General features: G+C 35.2%; 1 protein-coding gene across 1 annotated transcript in view; it reads right to left on the bottom strand.

Annotated features, from left to right (window-relative positions):
- RLF (rearranged L-myc fusion) overlaps positions 1 to 24,833 on the bottom strand; it is a 60,485-nt gene that overhangs the window by 10,412 nt on the left and 25,240 nt on the right. Inside the window, exons 2-6 of the mRNA XM_004678845.1 lie at positions 23,419 to 23,573; positions 22,008 to 22,089; positions 18,141 to 18,273; positions 13,249 to 13,451; positions 3,495 to 3,631 (exon numbers count right to left, since the gene is read on the bottom strand). Of these exons, the coding sequence (XP_004678902.1) occupies positions 3,495 to 3,631; positions 13,249 to 13,451; positions 18,141 to 18,273; positions 22,008 to 22,089; positions 23,419 to 23,573 (710 nt within the window). The remainder of the gene's footprint in view (positions 1 to 3,494; positions 3,632 to 13,248; positions 13,452 to 18,140; positions 18,274 to 22,007; positions 22,090 to 23,418; positions 23,574 to 24,833) is intronic.

Raw genomic sequence — 24,833 nt, 5'->3', positions numbered from 1 at the left:
CCACTAGGGAGGTGGCCCACATGGTGAAGCTTCTATCTCACTTGCTGCTCCCTTCAGCAGTGTATTTCAGTACATCTGCTTGTTTTGTTCCCCACTGCCTCTGGTAAATCCTTTCACTCATTCCCCACACTCCTGGCTTACACCCCAGCTCTCATATGCTTGCTTCCTGTCTGCAGTTATACCAATAAAAATAGCATCCTTTTCTATTTATATGTCACTATTCTGCTTTTCATTGGTGATCTCCCTATTTAAAATAGGATACATGTAGTGCTTAAGTGTTGTCTTGTGTTTTTTTTTTTTTAAAGATTTATTTATGCATACAAGAACTGGGCCATAGGCCAGAGGTGGGGAGGGTGGGTTGGGTAAGAGGAGTCACCAGCGTGGGAAGCAGAACAGGCAGATCAACTGAAATACATTGTTGTGGGGAGTAGTGGGTGTATAGGAGAGGTCTGCTGTGCAATGTGGTTCACCTCCCTGGCTGGGGATTGAACTTTTGCTGCAGTGGTTGTAGAGAAAACTTCATAGTGCTGTGCTTTAACCCCTTGTGCCACCAGAGAGGGCCCTGTATGATTTTATTTTTTAAAGTGACTGTGGTAATCATACATTTATGTTTGCACTGTCCAATTCAAAATGGTTATCCTCGTTTGCATGGCCACACTAATTATTCTACCACTGGCAGACAACTATAAGTAGCTCATCCCTCCAGCATCTCTTTGACTTTTATGATAGTTTACATTTCAAATACTGTCTTTGATACTGATGCATTCAAGAATGTCACTTCCACTAAATAAATTCTATATAGGTGCTTAAAATTAAGCGACAATTTTTAATGATCATACTTCAACTCTGTGGTATCTTTATACATTTTGATGTCTCTCATTAAAAATACTATTTAATTTCAGACAAAATTCTTTGTAGATACTCTATACAGGCCACTATGTTCAACATAGGAAACTCCAGCATAAGAATGTATCCTATTAAACAGAATATTCTGGGATTTATTTTCCTTACTAAAATTCACTATTTTATGTTAAAGTTATTCTACCTTCAACAGTCCAGCAAAAGGAAAAAACAAAACAAACAACCCAACACCCAAAAAAGAAAAATTTCTAAATAGAAAAGTAAAAAAAAAAGTATCCAAATTCCAAAATTTTATATTCTATTCCTTTGTGAACTCCTTAGAAGAGGCTTACTTTTCACAGAAACATTAAGTTACGTAAGATTTTCTTTCCTTGGGCCCTCTCTGGTGGTGCAAGGGGTTGAAGCACAGCACTATGAAGCTATTTGCAGCCACTGCAGCTCAAATTTGACCTCTGGCCAGGGAGGTGACCCACATGGCACAGTCCTGGTGGCTGCTCCCCTCAGCAGTGTATTTCAGTCATTCTGTCTGTCCTGTTCCCCACTGTTTCACCTCAATTCTTGTATGTACAAATAAATAAATTCCTTTTAAAAAAAATAACTTTCCTTTACTCATTATCACTACTCAGGAGGATAACAAAAGGGAAATCCCTACTTCTGCAAAGGAGCAGTCTTAACCCTAGAGCAACTAACACCCTTGAAAGGGCTAATGATGGCTAAGAGAAGGATAGAAAAAAGTCATGGGTCAAAAGTAAGTAGGAAGCTGCATCAGGAGCATGAAAAGAATTACGTGACTATGGTTTGAAAACATACTGCATTGAAAATCTGGCTATAACTAGTAGGTACTCTTTCATTAAAGGCAAAGAAATGAACTGTGGGGTTTGTTCTCCAATTCTGTTTTAGTAAAGTTTAAAAAATCTCTTATACATTAACAACAAAAACTCTCTATTTGATCTGGTGATCAAAAACCTTACTTCAACTTAACAATTTTTACTCCTATCACTCCTTTTTGTTTCCTAATGAAATATCCACAAAATTATTACAGAATAATAATTCCCAATCATCTCCTTTCTTACAGGAGACAAAACTCTGCAATAGTGGCTTTGGTGGTAGAAGACAGCCAATTGAATTCTGGTCCAAGAAAACAATGGCACAGAAGATCAGGAGCCAAAAACCATGTGTTTAAATCTCAGCTTACCACTTTGGCCTTGACACCTTTGGACAATCATAAGACTTCTTGATCCCTCTCATCCTGCACTGACTCATCTGCACAATGATTATAATGAAGACTGGTGGTATGTTTTATAGTATACAACTAATATTTTTATATAAAATGTTTTATACAATTGAATATCTAGAACAACAATCTGTTTTATACAAAAAGTAAAATACATAAAGCATTTTAAAATAATAACATACAATACTACTAGTAATGAAACTACACGAATATGAACGAATGCACCAGAAGGAGATCAATGAGGACCAAAACAAATAAAAGGCTTAAAACAAAAATGCTTTTTCAAATGTTAAGTCATCCTTGTATTCTGAAACTTTCAGGGGGTCCTTTACTCAAGATTTTGTTTCCAATCCATTCTTTGAATTAAAGTTCAAATACTATTTCTGCTCTAAAACCTTTCTTAAACACTGGTATAATGAGCACCATTTGCTAATCTCCTATAGCATTATCCAAACCATTAATCTGGTAATTTATTGACAGTCTTTCATTCTGTAGAGCTTTCCTATGTCAGATTTGTTACGCTGGCTTAAACAGATTCAATATAGTTAGAAATGAAGAAACATGGGTTACACGTACTTCTTTTTAGCCACTAAATACTTTGTAGGTAAATAAGATATAAATGGATTTAAAGCCAAAATCACATAATTCTACTACAAAGTACATACCAAAATTACAAAGGAAATTATTATTGAAATAGATTTCCTTCTTTATACAAGTTTGACCTGGAAACCTAAATAATCTGATCCTTTTCATTAGTGGATTTTGATATAAAATGGGTAAAGTGACTACCAGAGCCATTGAAAATGTAAAGGAAAACAACAGAGAATCAATTTGTGTCATATTGTCTTAACTTTACCTTCAAAGAAGATATACACTGGTATTAAGAAGCAACTCCAGGCCCTCCCTGGTGGCGCAGCGGGTTAAAGCACAGCACTGAGAATCTAAAGCCGCTTCCGCATGAGTTCAATTCCCACCTGCCCCGGAGGTGACCACATGGCGTGGCAGACCTCTCCTGACCCGCCCGCTGCTCCCCTCAGCAGTGTACTTCATAGATCTCTGCCTGTTCTGTTCCCCACTCTGTCTCTGGTGAAGCCTCTCACCGCCCCTGAGCCTCTGGCCTGTACCCCAGTTCTGTATGCACAAATAATCTTAGAAAAAAAAGAAGCAACTCCAACTCCATTATATAGTTAAGAGCTGCTCAAACTTTTAACCCTTTGTTTTTGGATTCTTTTTGAAAAGATTAAACCAAAAATATTTCCAATTAAATGGTTTTACATACAAATAGATTTTATTTACATAAATGTTATCATTTATGTTGTCTAGACTTATGTTTTACATAAATCCTAAATGCTATGCTATGTTCTAACAAATAAAGGGAATAAAAACTAAATATACTTACCAAGAACAATATACACTTGCAGTTTGGAGCTGCTGGGTAAGGTAAGTCGTACAGAGAACAAACGCTGTGTTATCCTGACCCTCGGATTCCAGATTACATATGATGTCTAGAACTTCCTTGCAGTCGACCTTTGCAATCTATCAAAAATGAGATGACTAAGTCAAAAAGAAAATGGTGACTTTCTTGATTTATATAATGTGAAGCTTCTTTATAACATGTTCTATCTTTGATAATTAATGAGGCAAGAATTAGAGGAATAGTATTTTCTTCTATTTTAACCAACAGCTAAGTCTTATGGAATATTTTATACAAGTACACACATACACATATATGTATAAGACCAAGAAAATAGACACTGTAAGTTTCACTGCGGTTTCAATACAGATGAGGACAGTATCTGTACAGTTTTTAAAAACTACTTAATAAACACTGCTACCTATAAATTAGTCAAATTACATGTAATAATTTATTTTCACCTGAAGTAGCCTCATCTTTTTTTCCTCCAATTTTATCAACTCATTCCAGTTCTAGACAGAAAATATGTAAAGCTTACCCTTATTGCCAGTAGGGTTAAAGAAGTCAGTAGGGTAACTTTTAAATACAAATGCTATATTAATGTACCATTTTCTCTTCTAATTAGGGAAAAAATCTTTTGCATAAATGAGCTTTCCTAAAATATCTTTAGAAAAACATTTTTCCATCTACACTATTTAACCCTAAAGGGTTAAACCATAAAGGGGCGGGGTGAAACCTGCAAGTTGGTAGCATTTTCCAAATTGGCTTTGTTTATTAACAGGATCTTAAGGTCCTTTACCACCTCAACTTTATCACCTCCTTGTCTTTAGAAACAGAATATGAAGAACAATCTATTTTATGACTTTATCAGCATTGTAAAAATTTTACTGGGCATCAAATATACAAAACAATAATTTTAGGACAAATGAAAGACATATAAAGGCAATACAGAGCTCAGCTCAGATCCCCCAGCCCTAATGCTATGCAACTCCAATTAAATTTCTAACAGCTACACACTCACAGGTAGGCACAGGTGTTTCTTTCAAAGCTTAGTCCATTTTCTCATAGGTTCCTCTAACTTCTAAGCCCATGCTAGAATCCCCACCAAAAGCTACTCTTAAATTCCTCCTTAGTAGCATTTTCAGGTCTGCATTTCAGTCATCACTGGACAACTTATTAGCATCTGCTAGACATATCTATGAAGCCAGGGAATATGTACACCTAGCTAAAAACTCAGCACTGGGCCCTCCCTGGTGGTGCAGTGGATTAAAGCACAGGGTTAAAGCCTATGATGCTACATGAGAACTTATAGTTGGCTTGATAATGGTATTTCTGACAAAGAGAGCCTTAGCAACTATGTGGTAGCTTATACACATGTTTACTATGCACTAACTTGACTGTTTCACTTCCAGGTTTTCTATTGTGAAAGCAGACTAGTTTATGGTTACAGTTTTTGCGCAATTTTCTGATTTAAGAATTCATTTGCCTGACATGCACATATTTGAGTAAAACACTTTCTTCAATCAAGTAATAAAAATTTCTACAAATTTAAGAAATGAAGCTAGCATATCTTCAAAGTCTATTTTCTGTTCCTCCTCTTGTAAGTAGGTATTGTATCTTATTAAATACTTTTATGCCCTTTAATGTCTGCTTCAGGATTTTTCCATTACAAGTAAGTAATAAATTAACATTGCTTTCAGTTACAGAGAATCCTACATATTATGCCCCAAATATTGTGGAAAAGGAAGTCTGATAAAGAAATAAAAGTAAACAAATAGACCTAGCCAACCCATTAGAAAATATGTCCCATCGGGGTAAAATTTTGTCCCATTCACCACTATAACTTCAGTGCTACAAGTGCCAGGCACATGATGGAATATTAATAACTATTTGTTAGAATAACACTAACTAAAAGATAAATAACTTAGTGAACATGAAATGGGCAGGATAAATAAGCAGGGGGGACTTAAGACAGGAAAACAAGAACTGGAGTAAACACACAAGGTTTTAAGGAAGATGGCTCCTAGGAGGATGGAAATCAGGGTCCAGATGTGTAAGTGTGGGAATAACCCCCCAAAAGATGCCAAAATGAGTAAACTAACAAATACCAGAAGAATCATGGTATATGAGGAAAGGAAAGGTTATCTGACAACTGTAAAGAGTATTATTTACCAAGCAGCTGCACTCAGTGATCAAAGTTTGAATTAAATAAGCTTAAGAGAATAAGCACAGAGCTAACTAGATACTGGAAGAAACCATGAACAAGGCCATGTCAGAGTTGTGCAGTTTCATACTGTACAAAAGTAACCAGCTAAAAGTAGTGGGGGTTGCTCACTAATTGCTAATTTTAGCAGAGAGTTCTTCTACTTAAACAATGGGAGACCTTTAAAAGACAACCATGTGAAAATGGGCATACTAGTGCATGGCATGTTTCCTGATTTCCGTAAGGGTACCATTTAGACTAACAATAGTGGGAGACTGAAGAACATGAAATTTATATCTTGGGTTGTATGGGGAATCCGAGATTCTTCCTATTAATTCTTTTGGATATATATCTGAAATGGATGACTGACAAAAACAGTGTAAGTTTTTGGTCTGATGATCTATTTATTAGATTTTTCCTGATTATAAACGCTTTTTAAAAAGAAGTCGTAAAAATTTAGAATAAAATTTTTTATAATTACATACTAAAACAAATGCACAGTTTTTTCATGAATCTACATCTCTAAAGCTTAATTTATGAAGTAGTCTACAGTCTGTACTCACAGCTATAATGCTATCCTGACATTTTAACAGTAAAATTAACAATACATTATAATTGAATACGAAAAGAAACTGTACACCTTGATTTCCCCTAATGGGTGCTTTTTTAAAAATAAAGAGCATGTTGATTTTTTCCCCCCTAACAGTAACTACTAAACATGTACTGACTTGAAATGAATGAACTCTAAGCAGAAGCTACCAAGAAATTAGAAGCATTTGAAAGACCATTCAGGATCATTCATTCCATACCAGGTTCACAGGTTAAGTATCTTTCAAGTCCTAAAATTTCTTCAGATCATCCCTAGTGAAAATGTACTTTGTAACAAAAGTCTGATAAACTAAATGTTACTGAAATATAAATCATACACAAACACCATCAATGGCATTTGGATTTACCACTATTAAAACTTAGAATAAAGGCATGAAATAGCTAGTGCTGGAATTCAGTTGGCAAAGAAACATCACCGCACCTTATAAATTATTTATGTAATGTTTATATATCTTCCTGCCAGCCTTGGAGTTGAATAAGGAATACATATAAAGGAGTTAAAATTGACAAGAGTGATACCTGAAAATTCTCCTGAGGGGAAATCACTGAGAAATCCTCAGCAGAACATACAAAATGTCTTTTATAAATGAACGTTAAACACTCCAAAACTAAATCACAAAGAATGGAAAATGTCTGTGACTGGACAACTGCAATAACTTTCTGTACCACTGTTAATTTCATCAACTAAGAGGGCTGGGTTTTACAGCTGTGGATAGGAAATGATAAAGCTTTGATCTGAGGACAAGACGTTGACACTGAGACATGCCACATAAAATTGGAACCCTTTAGGGACTAAAAAGTCAGAAAAGGTAAATTTTAAAAAGGGGTGGAGGGAGTTAGAGCCAGAGATATAATAGGAAAATTATGTCAATTTCAAGCTGGCGTTTAACATAAATACTACTACTCTGTTGCCTAAAAACCACAAACTGAGAAAAATGAAATATAAAGATTCTGATTGGCAATATTTCTTAATCACCTGGCATGTAAAACTAATTTATAGAGATAGTTGTTCAAAGCCTTCAATTTTCTTATTTTCTATTTGGTTTATCCACTATTGAATGTGGGACATTAAAAGTGTCTAACATATTTAAGATGCCCACTGACAATTCTGTCCATGTATTTTGGGGCCCTGCTGCTCCTCAGATTGAAAAATCAGAATCAGTATTTTTCCTTAACATCAGCAAATTCTTCTGCTAATTCAAATATGATACTGGGCTTCTGAGAATTTCAATTATTCTTTTCCATTCAGGAATTTCTTATTTTTCCACTCAGGAATTTCAATTTCTTCTGTATTACGGTTTTTCTTTACTGTTATTCTCTACTTATTGAGATAGTTACATACTTCCCTTTAATCCTTTTAAAAAAAAGTTATTTATGCATACAGAACTGGGGTACAGGCCAGAGGTAAAGGGAGTGGTGAGAGGATTTACCAGAGACAGAGTGGGGAGCAGGACAGGTTGATTCAAATAGACTGCTGAGAGGAGCAGCGGGCGAGACAGGAAAGGTCTGCTGTACTAGGTTGGTCACCTCCCTGCAGCTAGCTTCACAGTGCTGCACTCAACCCTTGTGCCACCAGGGAGGGTCCACCTTTAATCATAACTTTAGACATGGTTTCTCTGAATCTTTTCATATATCAGCTGACCTTTGTTATCTGCGGATCTGTATTTATAAGCTAGCCTACCTGCTACAATTTATTTGTAACCCCAAAATTAAATATTCACGGTGCCTCATCATTCATGAATAATGGTAAAAAATTTGAGTTCCCTGATGTGCATGTTCCCAGCTAAGGCTAAACAGGTGATGCCTGCCTTCCTGTTTGCAGGTATACTATTAAAAAAAGCATCCTTTTCTATTTATATGTCACTGTTCTGCTTTTTATGGGTAATCTCCCTATTTCAAACAGGACACATGTAGTTTTTAGGTGCTGTCTTATGTTCTCTCACTCTCTCTCTTTTTTTTTTTAAAGATTTATTTATTCATACAAGAACTGGGTGTACGTCAGAGGTTGGGGGGGGGGTTGGTAAGAGGATTCACCAGAGTGGGGAGCAGAATGGACAGACTGACTGAAATACAGTGCTGAGGGGATCAGTGGGTGAGTCAGGAAAGGTCTGCTGTGCCATGTGGGCCACCACATGCACTGCAGTGGCTGCAGAAAGCTTCATAAAGCACATAACGCTGTGCTTTAACCACCTGGGCCACCAGGGAAGGAGGCCCTGTCTTGTGTTCTGAAATGCAGCTGGTTGAAATGCTTTAAAGAAGAAAATAAACGTTTTAGATAAGCTTCCTTCAGCATAATTTCAGTGTTGATGGCTGTAAGTTCAATGTTAATGGATTAATACATACTAAATGAAGTAATTTTAAATAGGAACATAAAAAACAAAGCAATATTTTGACCAACTGACAAAAATGTGCGGTCAGACGTTTGTAGAAGACAATATAAAACATTAACTACCATAAAAGACAAGAATTTACTGTATTTGTAACAGTTGGTTTAAAGTTCTCTGTCTAGTAAGCCCCAAATTGAGGTGTCCTTGGTAACTGTTGCTACTGGTTGCTTTTCCCCAGGTGTGCTAACTGGATATTTTAAGTAATATATTATGGGAACTAAAAAATTGGATTATCTCATCTCTGTAATGATTCTTTAATAATTGTTATTATTATTTGTTTACCGATTTCTCTGAAATAATGCTGTAAAGTCCATATTATTTGTTGTGGACAAAGTGATCATGTAGTATCTGCTCAGCAGGAAGGCTAAGTACTCAGTAAATTCAAGACAGATGACTAAATGTCTTGAACAAGTTTTTTTTTTCTGCCAAGCAGTTGGACGTGTTAGGGTATACTTTCAGTATTTCAGTGGGCAGTTTACAATTCGTTCCCTGAAATAAACAGGAGGTGAGGTAGTAAGGCCTTCCGAGGTCATCTCCTTGGTAGGGACTCAGTTTTGTACATGTATGATACTTTCTAGAGTCCTAGGAATATATCAGTTTGCAATGTTCTCCATGGGCATCCCACATTCCAGTTTTCCTTTTTAATGTTTTTGGTCTCTTGTTTATTGCCTTGTCAGACAACCGTCAAGTTAAATAAGTACCACTTTGTTTTTGACAAATGCTAGGCAAGTCCTATGAAGTGAATTTTTAAGAAAGTTGTAGTTAGGTAAAATGGTACCTCTTGTATCTATGGTCTTTAAAGGACTCCGAACCCATTCTGCTTTCTTGGGTCTAACCAATTATTAGGCTGCTGGTTTTTATAATACTGTAGTTTGGAGGCTGTTTTCAAGGTTACTGTGCAGCTGGAGAGAGGGTAAGGGAAGTGGGTAAATTATAAACTCATTGTACTTAGAAGATTCAGCTGTTTCTCTTGAATAAAAGTTGCTTGGATTTGATAAGCTTTCAGTTAATTTCCAGAATTCTGAAAATATTAATCTCACCCACTGTCTGGTTTCAAATGCTGATGACTTGGACTCTTCAATTTCCAGCTCAGACCTTTCCTCTAAGTAACACACTGATTGTACACTGTCTGCTTTTCTTCTCCTTTGTGGCTTGTTCATCCTTGTATTCCCAGTGCCTAGCAGATTCCTTCAATGAATGAGTGGAAGGCATATCTATATTATTTCTTATAATTATATGCAAATCTAAAATTATCACAAAATGGGCCCTCCCTGCTGGCTCGAGGGATTAAAACAACAGCACAATAAAGCTATCTGCTGCCACTGTAGCCTGAGTTTGATTCCAGGCCATGGAGGTTACCCACATGGGGCAGCAGGCCTGTCCTGACCCACCCACTATATTCCAGTCAAAATGTGCCTAGTCTACTCCCCACTCTGTCTCTGGTGAGTCCTCTCCCCCGCACATCTCTGGCCCATAACCCAGTTCTTGTATGCATAAATAAATAAATCTTAAAAATAATCCCAAAATAAAATTTATTATTTTGTTTAAAAAAGAAAAATATCACCATGGCTATTATAGAAAATGAACTGTGGGGATAACAGCAAATACAGTTAAAAGGCTTTCATAATAATCTGCTAATAACACATTAGTGGTACAACAGAAAGTCAACTGGCATAAGAGAAATTGAGTGAGACAGCATATTTGCTTTCCTAAATTATTTTCATGTTTAGGCTACTAATGTAAAATAGTATTCTGGCCACTGCTATTAATGGAATATTTTATCATTCACCTTCCTACAGGAAAGTGATGCAACCAAGTATTTTCCTGATCAGATATGTGGTATAACTGCAAATATTTTGTGCCTAAAAATAGACGCTTTTAAAACTGAAGATGGTAAATAAATGTTTTATTTTTTCATAAAGGAACCAAAGTAGATTTAAGGTTATACTCATAAGATTCTTCTCATTTGTATCCTTAAATAGGAGAAAAAGTTGGGAGTTACTGTTAGCAAGCTTCCATTTCATGTAACCCTGGGTCTACCTTTGGGAGAATCGTCCCTGTAAGACTCATATACATCATCTGAAAAAGAAGGACGAACTTCTCAAAAATCAGTCCTCTTTTAAATTCTAGCAATACTACAGCCTATCACTATTCTATTAAGTGGTTATTTACATGTTTATTAGAGAAATGAACAGTGTTTAAAGCTTGTATCTAAAAAAAGCTGAGATATTCTACTAAGTTCTTAAGACCAGCACATCTGCTAACTTTCCATAGCAATCCTAAAATGTCCACACAGAACCCATAGTGAGCTCAGAGTGAGAATTAGACACATACTAAATCTTGAGAAACTAGCTCTTAAAAGCTTTTTAAAAAAAAAACTCTAAGATGCAAAACCTCAGTTTCTTCATGCAGTCCTGAGCATTTTGTGAGTGCACAACACATTCCCATAATAACCATAAGAATAAAGTAAAATTACCAAGTTTTCAATTTTAAACTAATTTATATGCTAGGTAAATTATTATTCCTTGTTCAGGATGTTTAATTCTTGATTCTTATTAAAGTAACAACTGGAATGTCTATGCTCTTGTTTATTTTTCTCTCTTCCAAACTGACGTCCCACTGGGTCCTGTTTAAATGTACTTGTTCTGTTTATCATTTATACCTAGTGACTGTGTCAGTTCCCAACAGTATTAGACTGGTGAGTAAATTAGCTACTGTTTGTCATTTCCTTTCTTTATCAAAAGAAGACAGACGCTTTTACCACGTCTATTAACAATACTGGACAATGAAAATGTAGTTTACTTAGGGATCAAGATTTAAATGGGCCCCTACCTTAATTGTGAAGAAATCCATTAACACATTTCTTGGTTCTTCAAAATAATAGAAGCAATTTATGTTTGAACATTATTAATCTGCATATTTTATATGGTAAACCTGATTTTGCAAAGATTTCCTCTTTCAACAATGAAAATAGGAGAGATCTACTTAGAATACTATTAGGTCATGGCAAAGTTGGTAACTGTCATTAAAACAATTCCAAATGTGAAATTAATAGCATTATCATCTTAATTCTAAATGATTTACAATATAGAACACCAGCATTCTATGGATTTCTGAGTTCCAGGTTCTATATTTTGGCTTTCAAGTTGACCCTATCAATTAATCTTAATTATATGCATCTAGTTAAATTTTCCCCAGTAGAGGTTTCCCATTACACAAACCCTTGAGTAGGACACCCACAGGTGCCAACATACAAGTACTTTTATTCCCAGCTGCTGCTCAAGCTAATTTGTCTCTGCTCCTGAACTAAACTGAAGTAAATGGCAAATTGTATGTGCATAATTCTGTTACTTTAGAACATATGCTAATTTTAAACTCCAATTATGAACACTAGTGATTCATTAGTACTTTCCCAAAGCAAATTTTAAAGATTCTCTTTTAATTCTGTTGTCACTGGCAAAAACAAGCATCACTGGATCAGAAACTAATGTACCAGTCAGTGTTTCTTTTAAAATAATTTTATGATGTGCGCAAATTTGTTTGCATTGACACATTTAACAATTAAGTCAATAAATAAAATGTCTTAAATGACACATAAATGTATAATAATGAATGAAATGTTATACTATCAAGGTACTTCTAATTAAAACACAACAGTATTTACCAAGTGACAATAAGTGGTACAGTACAGACAGGCTGACTAATAATCTGCATTCTTGCCTGGACTCCATCTTAGCTTAATTCAGGTAGCCTTCAAAACATTATTATCTTGGTCTTGGTTTCATCACTCATAAAAACATGGAAGTTTAGATTAAATTATATTTAATGGTTGCAATACACTAAAATCTGATTTTTGTAGAACAAGGGTAAACAAACTTTTTTTGTAAAGGGTCAGATGGTCTCAACTTTGCCATTACAGAGCTAAAGCAATAAACAAATGAATATGACTATGCTCCAGTTAAAGTTTATTTACAAAAACAGGTAGTCTGGGAGATCTGACCTATAGGCCATAGTTGTTAACCCCTATACTGGAGAATCAAACCACAATCTGATGAGACTGTTTTTAAAATAACTCAAATCACTTTATTATTTCCTTGGTATTAAGTTTGCCTGCTAAATCACTGTTCAAAATGTATTCATGGATTCTAAAGTCCTACACTTCTCTGCCTACAGAGCTAAATACAAAAGTAACTCAAGCTAATGTTAAGTGCCATTTTCTTTATTTAATCACTTGATGCCAGTATTAATTTCCCCATTTCACAAATAAAGAAATCAGGACTTTAGAAGAAATTAACAATTCACATTTAAAGATTTCAAAGCAAATTGTCACTCAGACACATAAATTACCTACTCCTCAAATCAACCTAGAAGACATCACCATTCAATTTGTTGTACAGTTAAATATACAAATAAGACAACACTTTTCAATCGCCTAAAAAAAAATTAGTCTTACTTTAAATTCTGACATGCAACATTTATCAATATCTATTACATTCATTGTTAAGTATGAATGACAGTAGCAGTTATTTGCTTTACTTACCTCTTTAATAGCATCTTCATTAGGGAGAATGGAACATAAGCATGTAATATAGGCTTGCTTAAAAGATGACACATTTGAAATTTCTTTAGATTCTGCACATAGTTTTGATAAGGCAGTAGCCTGGGGAATGCAGTTAGATTTCAACAAATGTTTTATTCGCATTTGCAGAAAGGAAGGTCCTTCTTGTGCAATCAATTTATTGACTAGAAAAAAAGGAAAAATAAATTCAACAACATATCATATAACATGTCAAGATTCTTAAAATGAAAATTTGATATTTTCTGTTGTTTTGGTAAATAACAAGAATTGAATATAACTAGGAAGCTCATTCTCAATATTCATCAACTAGAGTGGAAAGCAAATAAATAAATTCTTAGGTTTTAATTTTATATTGAACACCAAAACTTTTAATAAAGTTACTAACATTTCATCAAAATTAATTATTTGAGGGGCTTCTCTTGTGGCCTAAGGGATAAGTCTTAGCACTATCACCTTTATGGCCTCAGTTTGATCCCTGGCCAGGGAACGAACCCACATATGGCACAGCAGACTTCTCCTGTCTCACCTGATGGCCCCCTTAACCTACTCTACTCCCCACTCTGTCTCTGGTGAATCCTCTCACCCCCAGCACCTCTGACCTACACCCCAGTTCTTATAAATAAAAAAAAAATTCACAATTATTTGACCTTCTCGCTCATTTCCTGATAAGGATATTAAGGAATAGGGAAATAAACTATTAATTATAAGTGTAAGAAAGCTATGTAATAATAGCTACCATTTGAATATCTCTAAAATATTAAGCTATAAACTAAGTGTTTTCATATACCTCTCATTTATTCTTCACACCACCACCAAGGCAAGTATTATATTCCCAGCTTAAGGTTAAGAAAATCGATATTCAGAGAAATTCGGAGACTTGCCAAGGATTCCAAAGCCAGTGGTGCTCTTTCCTCTAAACCAGGCATTTCTCAAAGTGTGTTCCACCGACCAAAAGACCTGAGATAGTCCTAGAAAAAAAAAGGATTCCTTGGTCAAATCTCTGAACAGTCCTGCAATAAAGAAAACTGTTCCTTTTTTTTTTTTTAACCCAATGTTTCCCAAGTTGATTTGACCAGAGAACCCTTTTGCACATATTATTAGTACAATGAAAAACATAATGTTCTTGGTTCAGTACACACTTTGGAAAATGCTGAATATCAAAAGCACCTGAGCCACTGCTTTGATACTGCCCTGGACAAGCCCATAATTGAAAGGTAGATAGTAACAATCGTATGGTATCATTACAATTAATATTTAAAGACTAGAGGTAGGAATACATGTCAAGACAAACGGTAATGAAAAAACTATTTCAGATGATTCATCTAAAATAATTTTTCTCAAAGTTAAAAATCTATCTGAATCACCTGGGAATCCTATTAAAACAGACTTACTCAGTAGGTCTGGGAAGGGACCTGAAATTCTGCTTTTTAACAAGACTAATAGGCGATACTCATGCTGTAAATGGAGTACTAATATAAATATTAAGGATGAACTGTGGCGGGCAAGGGCTGGAGAGACTAAATCACTGACCCAATCCTAACTACACATATCTTTTCAAAAATGTGTTAATACCATATATGCAAAGTTATGCATACTAACTTTGTGACACAAAGTTAAAAAAGCACATAATATATATACATAGTTAAAAGTATCCTCCCTTCTATCTTGACTCAAGTTCCCTAGTCTCCTTCCCTAAGAAAACAGTAACTTTAAAAAAAATAATAATAGTTTATTTTTACATCATTCTGTGCCTTTTTCCATCTCAGTTGTAATCCTTATGGGCTTCCCATCACCAAATCACCCGTGTGCCATCACCATAGTCCAGTATTTCCCTCCCCCCATTGGAAATACTCAGTATATCCATGGACATACTTTTTGTTTGTTTGTTTTATATTATTATTATATCATCACTGTACACTTTTAAAAAATTTTATAATAGTTTATTTTTACATATTTTTGTGCATTTTCCCACCTCAGTTGCAATCCCCTAGGGTTCACTGTACACTTTTAACAATCAAATATTATTCCACTGCATGGATGCACTACAATGCTGTAATTTACGACCCTGTACAAAGAACATGCAGCATGTGCATGACTATATGAACAGAAAAAATTCCCAGAAGTGGAACTGCTAATTAAAGGTTCTGTTTATTTGTAATAATGATTCCTAATGCCAAAATGATCTCTAGCAATTTATAGTCCCACCACTAATAGGTACACAGTATCCATTCTGGGGATGGGGATGATGTATGTGCACGTGTATGTGTATATGTTATGTTTGTGAGAGAAAGAGAGAGAAAAAAACTTAAAAGCACTAAGATGAAAAACTATGGATGGAAAACACACCACTATCACTGAGCCTTTCCATTTTAATTTTACAGTTACTAAGATCCACAAAATGAATATTCTCCCACTCAAATGGTTTACACCATTCGTTCCTTGTATTTTCAATAATGTTATTCTCTCAATTATACAGAAATGAAATTTTTCTTGGCATTACACCCTTGCCAGCTTCTTGGAAATCTACTTACTGTGCCCTAGCAATTCTTTTTAAAATGGCCTCCAATCTAATTCCTCATATTAGTTCCTCAAGTGTCTCTCACCCTTACAACCCATTCTACCTAATACCAAATTCTGTTAATCTCCCCTAAAGGTTGTAAACATTTTTATAAATTGCACAGCAGGCAACACACTTGAAAATTATCACGTTATCTATACAACCTACCACCACCTCTAAATTCCCACAGCATTTTCTTTTACCACACTTAGTTTTCTCTTTAAGTATACTGTACAAAGGTTAATTTCCTATGTTTTAGAATCACCAATCTGAGGTTTAATCATATTAGCTATGAGGCTCTTGGACAAGTTAATTACCTCTCTGAAACTCAAGCTTCTTCATTTATAAAAAAGGTTAGTAATAATCCCACAAGGAGATGAAAGAAGCATAAATGAAATACCAGTGAGGCAGATAAGACATTTAGCACACAGAGTAAATGCTCAGTACTAGCTAAAATTATTTGTCTCGGTTTTCTCATTACACTATAAGCAATTTGTGGAAAAAATACCATGTTGTTAACATTTGTATCTCCTACCGGCTATTGAACTCAATGTTTTAAATGTTCAGATAAAACCATGTTTTCAGTTACTGAAAAGTTATCACTTCTCTTACAAAGGTTCAAATTCTGTCTCCCTAATTTTAACTTGGGTATATGGAACTTCTCACTTGTTTTATGGATTAACTGAGATTTGGGAAGCATAGTAGTATCATGCCTATTACATAACAAGTACTATTAAATCTACAAATTGTAGCTATTATCTCTAAGGCATTTTACTTAGTATACTACGACCACAGTTAAATCACTGCCCTATCACATTTTACCACATCAATCCTGCATTTAAAAAATCATTTTATGTTAAAATTGTCTTAATTATTTAAAGGAAATCTATCCAACACATGTCAATATCTAAAATGGATAATAAAGTATATACTGAGAAGACTCCCAATCATCACGATGTATTTTATTCAAACATTTTAATACAAAATGTTTTAATCATGCATCCTTCCCCATCTATATTTAATAATTTGAATGCTATGTCATTTTTCGTACCCAGCTTCTATTTCTGAGCCACTTGAAACCTGCAAACATGAATTTACTCATGCATATGCCATCATATTAAGAAACAATAAAAAAAAAAGCTTTTGTTTGTTTTGATTTTTCATAGGACACCCTGTTTTTGTTTTTACTGGCGGCTTGGGTGGCATATGGCAGTTGATAAAATGGTTTCAGAGGTAGGACATCTATGGGAAACCAAAGATAAACTGTGATGGGAAGAAAAACAATCAGGAAGAGGTAAGAGATAGGTTATTCTAAGCCTGATTTAGAAATGGGTGCCTCTGAACAGCAAGGAAGGTGTCCCTTCCTTCAATTCTTAGTAGAGAAAAGAGAAAAATAAAAGCAAAAGGTTTGGGCCTCCTGAACTTCAAGAAAAAGGGGTGGTGGGAAGAAAAGTCAGTTTTAGATATTGTGAATTATGGAAAAGGGGGCAAATGGGAGCTAGTTAGGGTATAAGTCTGTTGGAAAAACTGGCAAATACCCATTAAGACAGTGGTGCTGGGGTCTTCGCTGATGCTGGGAGCTGAGGTCTCTGAAGCTGTGGGCTGCCTGGGTCCAAAGGGTCGTTACCATCACCACCAGAAGCAGCAGCAGTTTCATGGGTGCTGGGGCTCAGGCTGGAAACCATCAATGGAATCTTGGCTTGATCGTGCCATCCCCACTTTCCATGGTAGGCGTCTAAAATAGTCTGGTGTAGAAAAGCCTGCTGTACCTAAGTTGAAATCTGTAGAGGGATGACCCACTTAACTTTCTGCTGATCATACCAAGCAGAAGTTCAAAAATAGGTGCTTTTAAATTTTTTAAAAAGATTTATGTTATTTATTTATGCATATAAGAATTGGGGTCTAGGCCAGAGGTAAGGAGGTGAGAGGATTCACTAGAGACAGAGTGGGGAGCAAAACAGGAGTTCTCTGAAATACACTGCCTGGGGAGTAGTAGGCAAGACAGGAGAGAGGTCTATTGCACCATATTTGGGTCAGCTTCCTGGCTGGGGAATCACACTCAGGCCAGCGTGGTGACAGCACTGAGGCTTCCCTGATGCCACCAGAGAAGCTCTCAAACTGATAATTTTGAACACAAACATTTGTATTCTTTGTATTTCTCTACAAAATGGTAAATTCCAAGAATAACTGTATATATACAGGTGAGATTCACACAATTTTAAACCATCAGTCAGTTTTAATTCTCTCAGAACTCAATACTCCTTTTCAATATAGTCAGTAAAGTTTTATGACTTACCTTCTTCTGTTTCTATTGGCTGTTGAGACAGAATTTTAAGGAGAATTGGATTTTTCCACACTCCTTCCTTGGTAACTTGAACCAATACTTGCAGATTATTATTCCCAAACTCCAATAATGCATCGTGTGACTCCTAAAACAAAACATAGCATGTTCAGAAAACAAGCTAATAAACAACATACATGGTAGTTTTGAAAGCATATAATGTCTATAAAGGATCTGTAGCTCGGATTTCCTAAAAGCAAATGTGGGAAAATAAAAATTATTATCAAAGCTTTGTGAATTAATGCATTTCATGTGTTTATGAAACTAAGATATTTTCACTAAATTAAAGGGTACTTTTAAATTTCCCTCTTAGATGAAACCATTACAACAATTTATGCCCTTCCTTGGATTGCTATAGTATGTTAAGACCATTGGTACAGTTTTCCTTTAAAGGATTTTGCAGCACTCTGCTTCAAAATATATATATATATAATTCAATGACACCAATTATAATATACTCTAGTTATTTAAATTCTTAAAGCAAATGACTTTTCAAATGGAAAATAATTCTATGGAGAATGTTATAAGAAGTCTAGATTATTAGCTGTCATTTCATCTCCTCAGGAAAAAAATATATAATTGCCAATAGTTTGTTTTCTAAAGTACTTATATAATCAAAGGTACCAGGCAAATGGGGCAAAAATTTAACAATTAAGCATTGTCTTCTATGACTACTAAAGGTCACTGGTTAGTCTTTTGTTTTCTAATAATTTTTTTATAAAAAAAGATTTATTTGTTTATGTATACAAGAACTTGGGTACATGCTAGAGTGGAGGGGATGAGAGGATTCACCAGAGACAGAACAGGAAACAAAACAGGTGGCTTGAGTGAAATACACTGCAGAGGGGAGCAGTGCGCAAGACAGGAGAGGTCTGCTGTGCTTTTACCCCTTGCACCACCACGGAGGCCCATTTTCTACTGATTTGCTTTCCCTTACTGTGGGCTGCTGAAATTATCTAGAACATAAGCTTCCCTGTATAGCAATATTCCTTTAGAAAATATCAGTTAAAAATGTTCACAGATCTATGAATATAAACTTACATTCACTTAAATGAAATATAAACATGAAGGTTTGCTTTTGTTCTTTAATTTTCATATAAAATAATGACAGGTTTTTTACTACACACACAGAGACCCAACATACTAAATTATCTTCTATGAAGGATTTAAGATAAAATTGACATGGAAGGTGATATTTTCACCTATTAGTTTAAAACTAATAATATTTAAGAAAGAGACGCAATTTCCCCTTAACAATTAAACTATACCCTGGCTTCTCCCATCTAATCTGGAAAAAAAGGCATTTACTTTGTGGTGAAAATAAAGATTACGTGTGAAATTTTCAGAATTTTTTGGGCCTGGTTACCGTATTTACAATAACTAACAGATCTGTACCCACTGCATTTAGCAGAAAATACTACTGCCATTATACATAGCAAGTAAAAAGTCAGTTTAGGTAAAAACAAAAGTTTCCTACTTTTCCACTTGTTATAGTGGAGTATGTAACATGATGTATGTAATACCAACAGACACATCATATCAGTTACTTTGGAAAGTACCTAGTGTTTAAAATAATGGCAGACTTTTTTTTTTTTAAAGATTTATTTATTTGTACATACAGAACTGGGGTACAGGCCAGAGGCTCAGGGGCGGTGAGAGGCTTCACCAGAGACAGAGTGGGGAGCAGAACAGGCAGATCGACAAAGTACACTGCTGAGAGGAGCAGTGGGCGGGCCAGGAGAGGTCTGCCACGCCATGTGGTCTCCTCCGGGGCAGGCGGGAATCGAACTCATGCGGAAGTGGCTTTAGCTTCTCAGTGCTGTGCTTTAATCCGCTGCGCCACCAGGGAGGGCCTAATGGCAGACTTTTAAAACTTAGATTTGTTTACTTTTATAAATAAAACTAACATAGTCCACATCCTAAAAATCTACAATACAGAAATATTACCACAAGATATTCACTGTAGCACAGTAAAAATAGCTTAGACATAACAATTTATGGTGTGACCACATTAATACAATGTCACGTAGTCATCAAATAGTGTGATCTACATATGTAATCCTAGACATATGTCCATGAATAAAAGTAGAAGCAACTTGCAAAATATAGGACTTCATTTTTGTTTGTTTAAAAATTCATTTCAAATTACATTTTTATATTCATAGGAGGAAAGCCTGGAAGGGCTACAGTGTTGTAATTGAGAGGGTTTTCTCTGTGAACTGCTCTAATAAGTGTATTCTCCTAACAAAAGTATCTATCCTTGGGCCCTCTCTGGTGGCACAACGGGTTAAAGTGCAGCACTGCAAGCTGGCACAGCTGCTTCAGTGTGATTCGATCTCCGGCTCAGGAGGTGACCCGCATGGCATACCAGACCTCTCCTGACCCACCCGCTGCTCTTCAACAGTGTACGTAGCCAATCTGTCTGTTCTGCTCCCCATGCTGTCTCTGGTGAATCTTCTCACCTCCCCTGCACCTCTGGCCTGTGCCCCAGTTCTGTATGCATAAATAAATAAATCTTTAAAAAAAAAAAAAAGGTATCCTTATTATCATCTGCTGCTTTGTCTATTTATCACTTTATAAAAAAAAAAAACTTCAGGGTTTACTCTATTTGGACTTCAATAGGAACATGTCTTACATTTATCTGTACTTCTACTGCATTTATTTTACAGAACACATATTCAAAATATATCCTAAATGTCTGATAAATACTAGAAAATTTAAACAGATGGGAAAAAACATATACAACCTAAAAGTGAAGAAATAAAAGAGAGTATCCTCTGTACACAGAATCATGATAGTAACATCCCTAATATATCCTTCTTAGATGCTATACACCAAAACTACTGGTCAATCTCAAAAAAGATTAACAAGATCAGTGTGTTATGTACGAAAGATGATTTTAAAGCCTATATGAATAAGCAAGGATCTAGGAAGTAAGGTTAAATATTAAAATAGGCTATGAACATTACAAGGGACTCTCTTCACACCTCAAAGAGAAACATGAATATTGTATCATTTCATTTGGGGCTAGATATCCCAGACCAAAAAAAATTTCCAAGTGGAGACATATCTATTAAGTTCCAGAAATTGAGGCATGACAGATACATTTTTAGACATTGAGATATATTTATTAAGTTCCAGAAATTGAGGTATGCAAATCTTTCCTTGGGCCTATGTGAACAGGACCAAGCTACTACAGGGCTTGTGTTCTCAAGAAGTACTCAACATATAGGCACTGGTATAAATGTAACTCTGGGTTTGTTAATTAACCTCTGTGTCTGTCTCATTTGTAAACAGAAATTAAATGATCCCTGTAGCATAAGGATTGTAATTTTATTAAAAAACACCAAACATAAAAAAAAAAGTAATGTAGACCAGTGTTTAACACATGGTAATGATTAATGAATGACAGACTCCCTAACTTGTTGCTTTCTGATCTGCTCACTCACTAAGAAAGCTGGCTGATGAATCGAACCAACATGAGACCCAAACTAGCTTTCGAGTAAAATGCATGAACACAATCTGTGATGCCTATTTGGTTGTTAAAGAGACTTATAATGTTTGACATAATTGCTGCAGTATTGGGGGAAATTATTAAATACTAGTATACTATGAATAATACTACTTATAGGCATTTTTATATTTAAAAGGTTTTTCTGTATACAACTTTGTTTTCCAATATTGAAAATTTTGTTGATTTAAGAAATATAAAGGCTAGCAAAACCAAATGAAGGGGAAAAATTTTTGACATGCCCCCTCCATCTGTTCAATCCATAAACTTAGTACCAATATATGATCTCTCTTGAGCCAAAATCAACTTACCTGTAGGGACTGAAGGAAGAGTACCCAGACTTCACATGGCAGTTCACTTTCAGACACTGAAAGAAGTAATTCAAAACAACTCCTACAATATAAATAGCTAAGTTAATAAACAAAGATGGTTACAGTCATAATCAAGTACAGTATGACAGCAATAATGAACATCATTTTACATTTATTTAGATCAATTACATCTGCTTTTTACTCTTCAGTTTTTTTTCTTTAACTGTTATATTGGCTATTCAATGTTAAAAAGAAATCATTAGGCTTTAAGTTGACACTGTTGCTTAACACATATGGCTTTTTAGAAATCATATTCCAAGCATTTTATTTAGTTTATTAAGGTACGAGGAGGTACCCATATAGGACACATTCTAATTCCATAAGCCAAACACAAATGTTATTGTGAATCTGCCAGGAAAGGGGACAAGTAACTTTCATTTATACAGGTTTCTCTCAGTTGTAGAAGCAGCAGAAAGACTGAACCAGATATATCTTTACCTTTAGAAAATCAAACAAGAAAAAAAAGTTTCTTCTTTTATCCTAACCATTAGTCAAAAGCAGTAAAAGAAGAACTGAAAAAGAAAATAACAACTTGAATAAAGATCAACGCAAAATATCAATCAACCAACACCTCTCTAAAACCTTAGACCATTACTTTACCCTTTAGGGATTAATATAGAAAACACAGAAAGTGGGCTTGGTAAGAAGTATAATGGGATTATGAAGTCAGGAACATTTGTATTTCATAAAGACAGGGTTAATTACAAGTTTTGGGCTTTGGAAAATAGAAGAGGTTAGAGAACTATAAAGTGGGCTATCCCTCCAAACAATCTATAAGGTGAACCAAATTAATTCCTCAACGAAAAACTGAATAAACCAGTATTTTTTTTCAACTTGTAGCTAAAAACTATATTAAAATTATAATTTTATAGGCTATTAGGGTAGTCAAATATTAAAATAGCTATGAAAGCATGGACTCTTGGGTGATAATCTTGTACTGTAGTCTGATTAACTCTGCTAGTATTATTTATAGTTCAAGTAATATAATTAAATTGCAGAATTTCATAGTGTTTCCCTCCAAATACATTGAGTTCCTCAAAGACTACTCAGAATTTCCATATACTTGTCTTCTGAATTGATCTATACCTGAGGACAAAGAGAAAATAAATCATTCTTGAATTCTGAATGGCAAAGGAGACTCTAGTTGGCAATTAAATATTATGTTGCTTGGCTAGAGCTTCACTTACACTTTATCTCCTGGGAACCTGAGCATGAAAGTCTCAGAACAAAAGAAATTGCAAGTCTGACTCTGGTGCTTTGAAAAACATGATACTAGTTGTAAAGAAAAGTCAGGCAAACATTACAACCACAAGTATTCAATCTTGAGGGTGATTTAAGTTCTTAAACTTACAGTACTAATCTGCCAAGCACTAAGAGGACATCTTCACATTCAGTAGTTAAGTATGGACGTGCGCTGGCAAAACTTTGGATAGCAAGTCGATACACCTCCAGAAGATACACAATGTGTTCTGATGCATTCTTGTTGCTTGCATACTGCAATAGGGTCTAAAAAATAAAATTAAAGTATTCATTATTTAATAATTACCATTAATAACAAAAACAATGTATCTGGTTGTCTTTGTTCTCAATGTACCACCTTTACTTTTGTTCCCTAAAAGATGTTTTACATACTTTTTTAGATTCTAGTTTGTTAACTGAAGTTAACACTGTATTATAACAGCTGTAGGTTTCAGGTTTTCATCACTGAGAATCAACTCTGCTTATAGTACATCAAGTTCACCATTAAAAGTCCAAATCTGGCCCTCCCAGGTGGCGCAATGGGTTAAAGCACAGCACTAAGAAGCTAAAGCCACTTCAGCATGAGTTTGATCCCCGCCTGCCCCGGAGGTGACCACATGGCGGAGGTGACCACATGGCGTGGCAGACCTCTCCTGACCCACCCGCTGCTCTTCAACAGTGTACGTAGCCAATCTGTCTGTTCTGCTCCCCATGCTGTCTCTGGTGAATCTTCTCACCTCCCCTGCACCTCTGGCCTGTGCCCCAGTTCTGTATGCATAAATAAATAAATCTTTAAAAAAAAAAAAAAGGTATCCTTATTATCATCTGCTGCTTTGTCTATTTATCACTTTATAAAAAAAAAAAACTTCAGGGTTTACTCTATTTGGACTTCAATAGGAACATGTCTTACATTTATCTGTACTTCTACTGCATTTATTTTACAGAACACATATTCAAAATATATCCTAAATGTCTGATAAATACTAGAAAATTTAAACAGATGGGAAAAAACATATACAACCTAAAAGTGAAGAAATAAAAGAGAGTATCCTCTGTACACAGAATCATGATAGTAACATCCCTAATATATCCTTCTTAGATGCTATACACCAAAACTACTGGTCAATCTCAAAAAAGATTAACAAGATCAGTGTGTTATGTACGAAAGATGATTTTAAAGCCTATATGAATAAGCAAGGATCTAGGAAGTAAGGTTAAATATTAAAATAGGCTATGAACATTACAAGGGACTCTCTTCACACCTCAAAGAGAAACATGAATATTGTATCATTTCATTTGGGGCTAGATATCCCAGACCAAAAAAAATTTCCAAGTGGAGACATATCTATTAAGTTCCAGAAATTGAGGCATGACAGATACATTTTTAGACATTGAGATATATTTATTAAGTTCCAGAAATTGAGGTATGCAAATCTTTCCTTGGGCCTATGTGAACAGGACCAAGCTACTACAGGGCTTGTGTTCTCAAGAAGTACTCAACATATAGGCACTGGTATAAATGTAACT

Source organism: Condylura cristata, unplaced genomic scaffold (assembly GCF_000260355.1).
Source record: "Condylura cristata isolate star-nosed mole 26May11 unplaced genomic scaffold, ConCri1.0 scaffold00008, whole genome shotgun sequence".
Lineage (NCBI taxonomy): Eukaryota > Metazoa > Chordata > Mammalia > Eulipotyphla > Talpidae > Condylura > Condylura cristata.
This window is presented reverse-complemented; position numbering and strand designations above follow the sequence as displayed.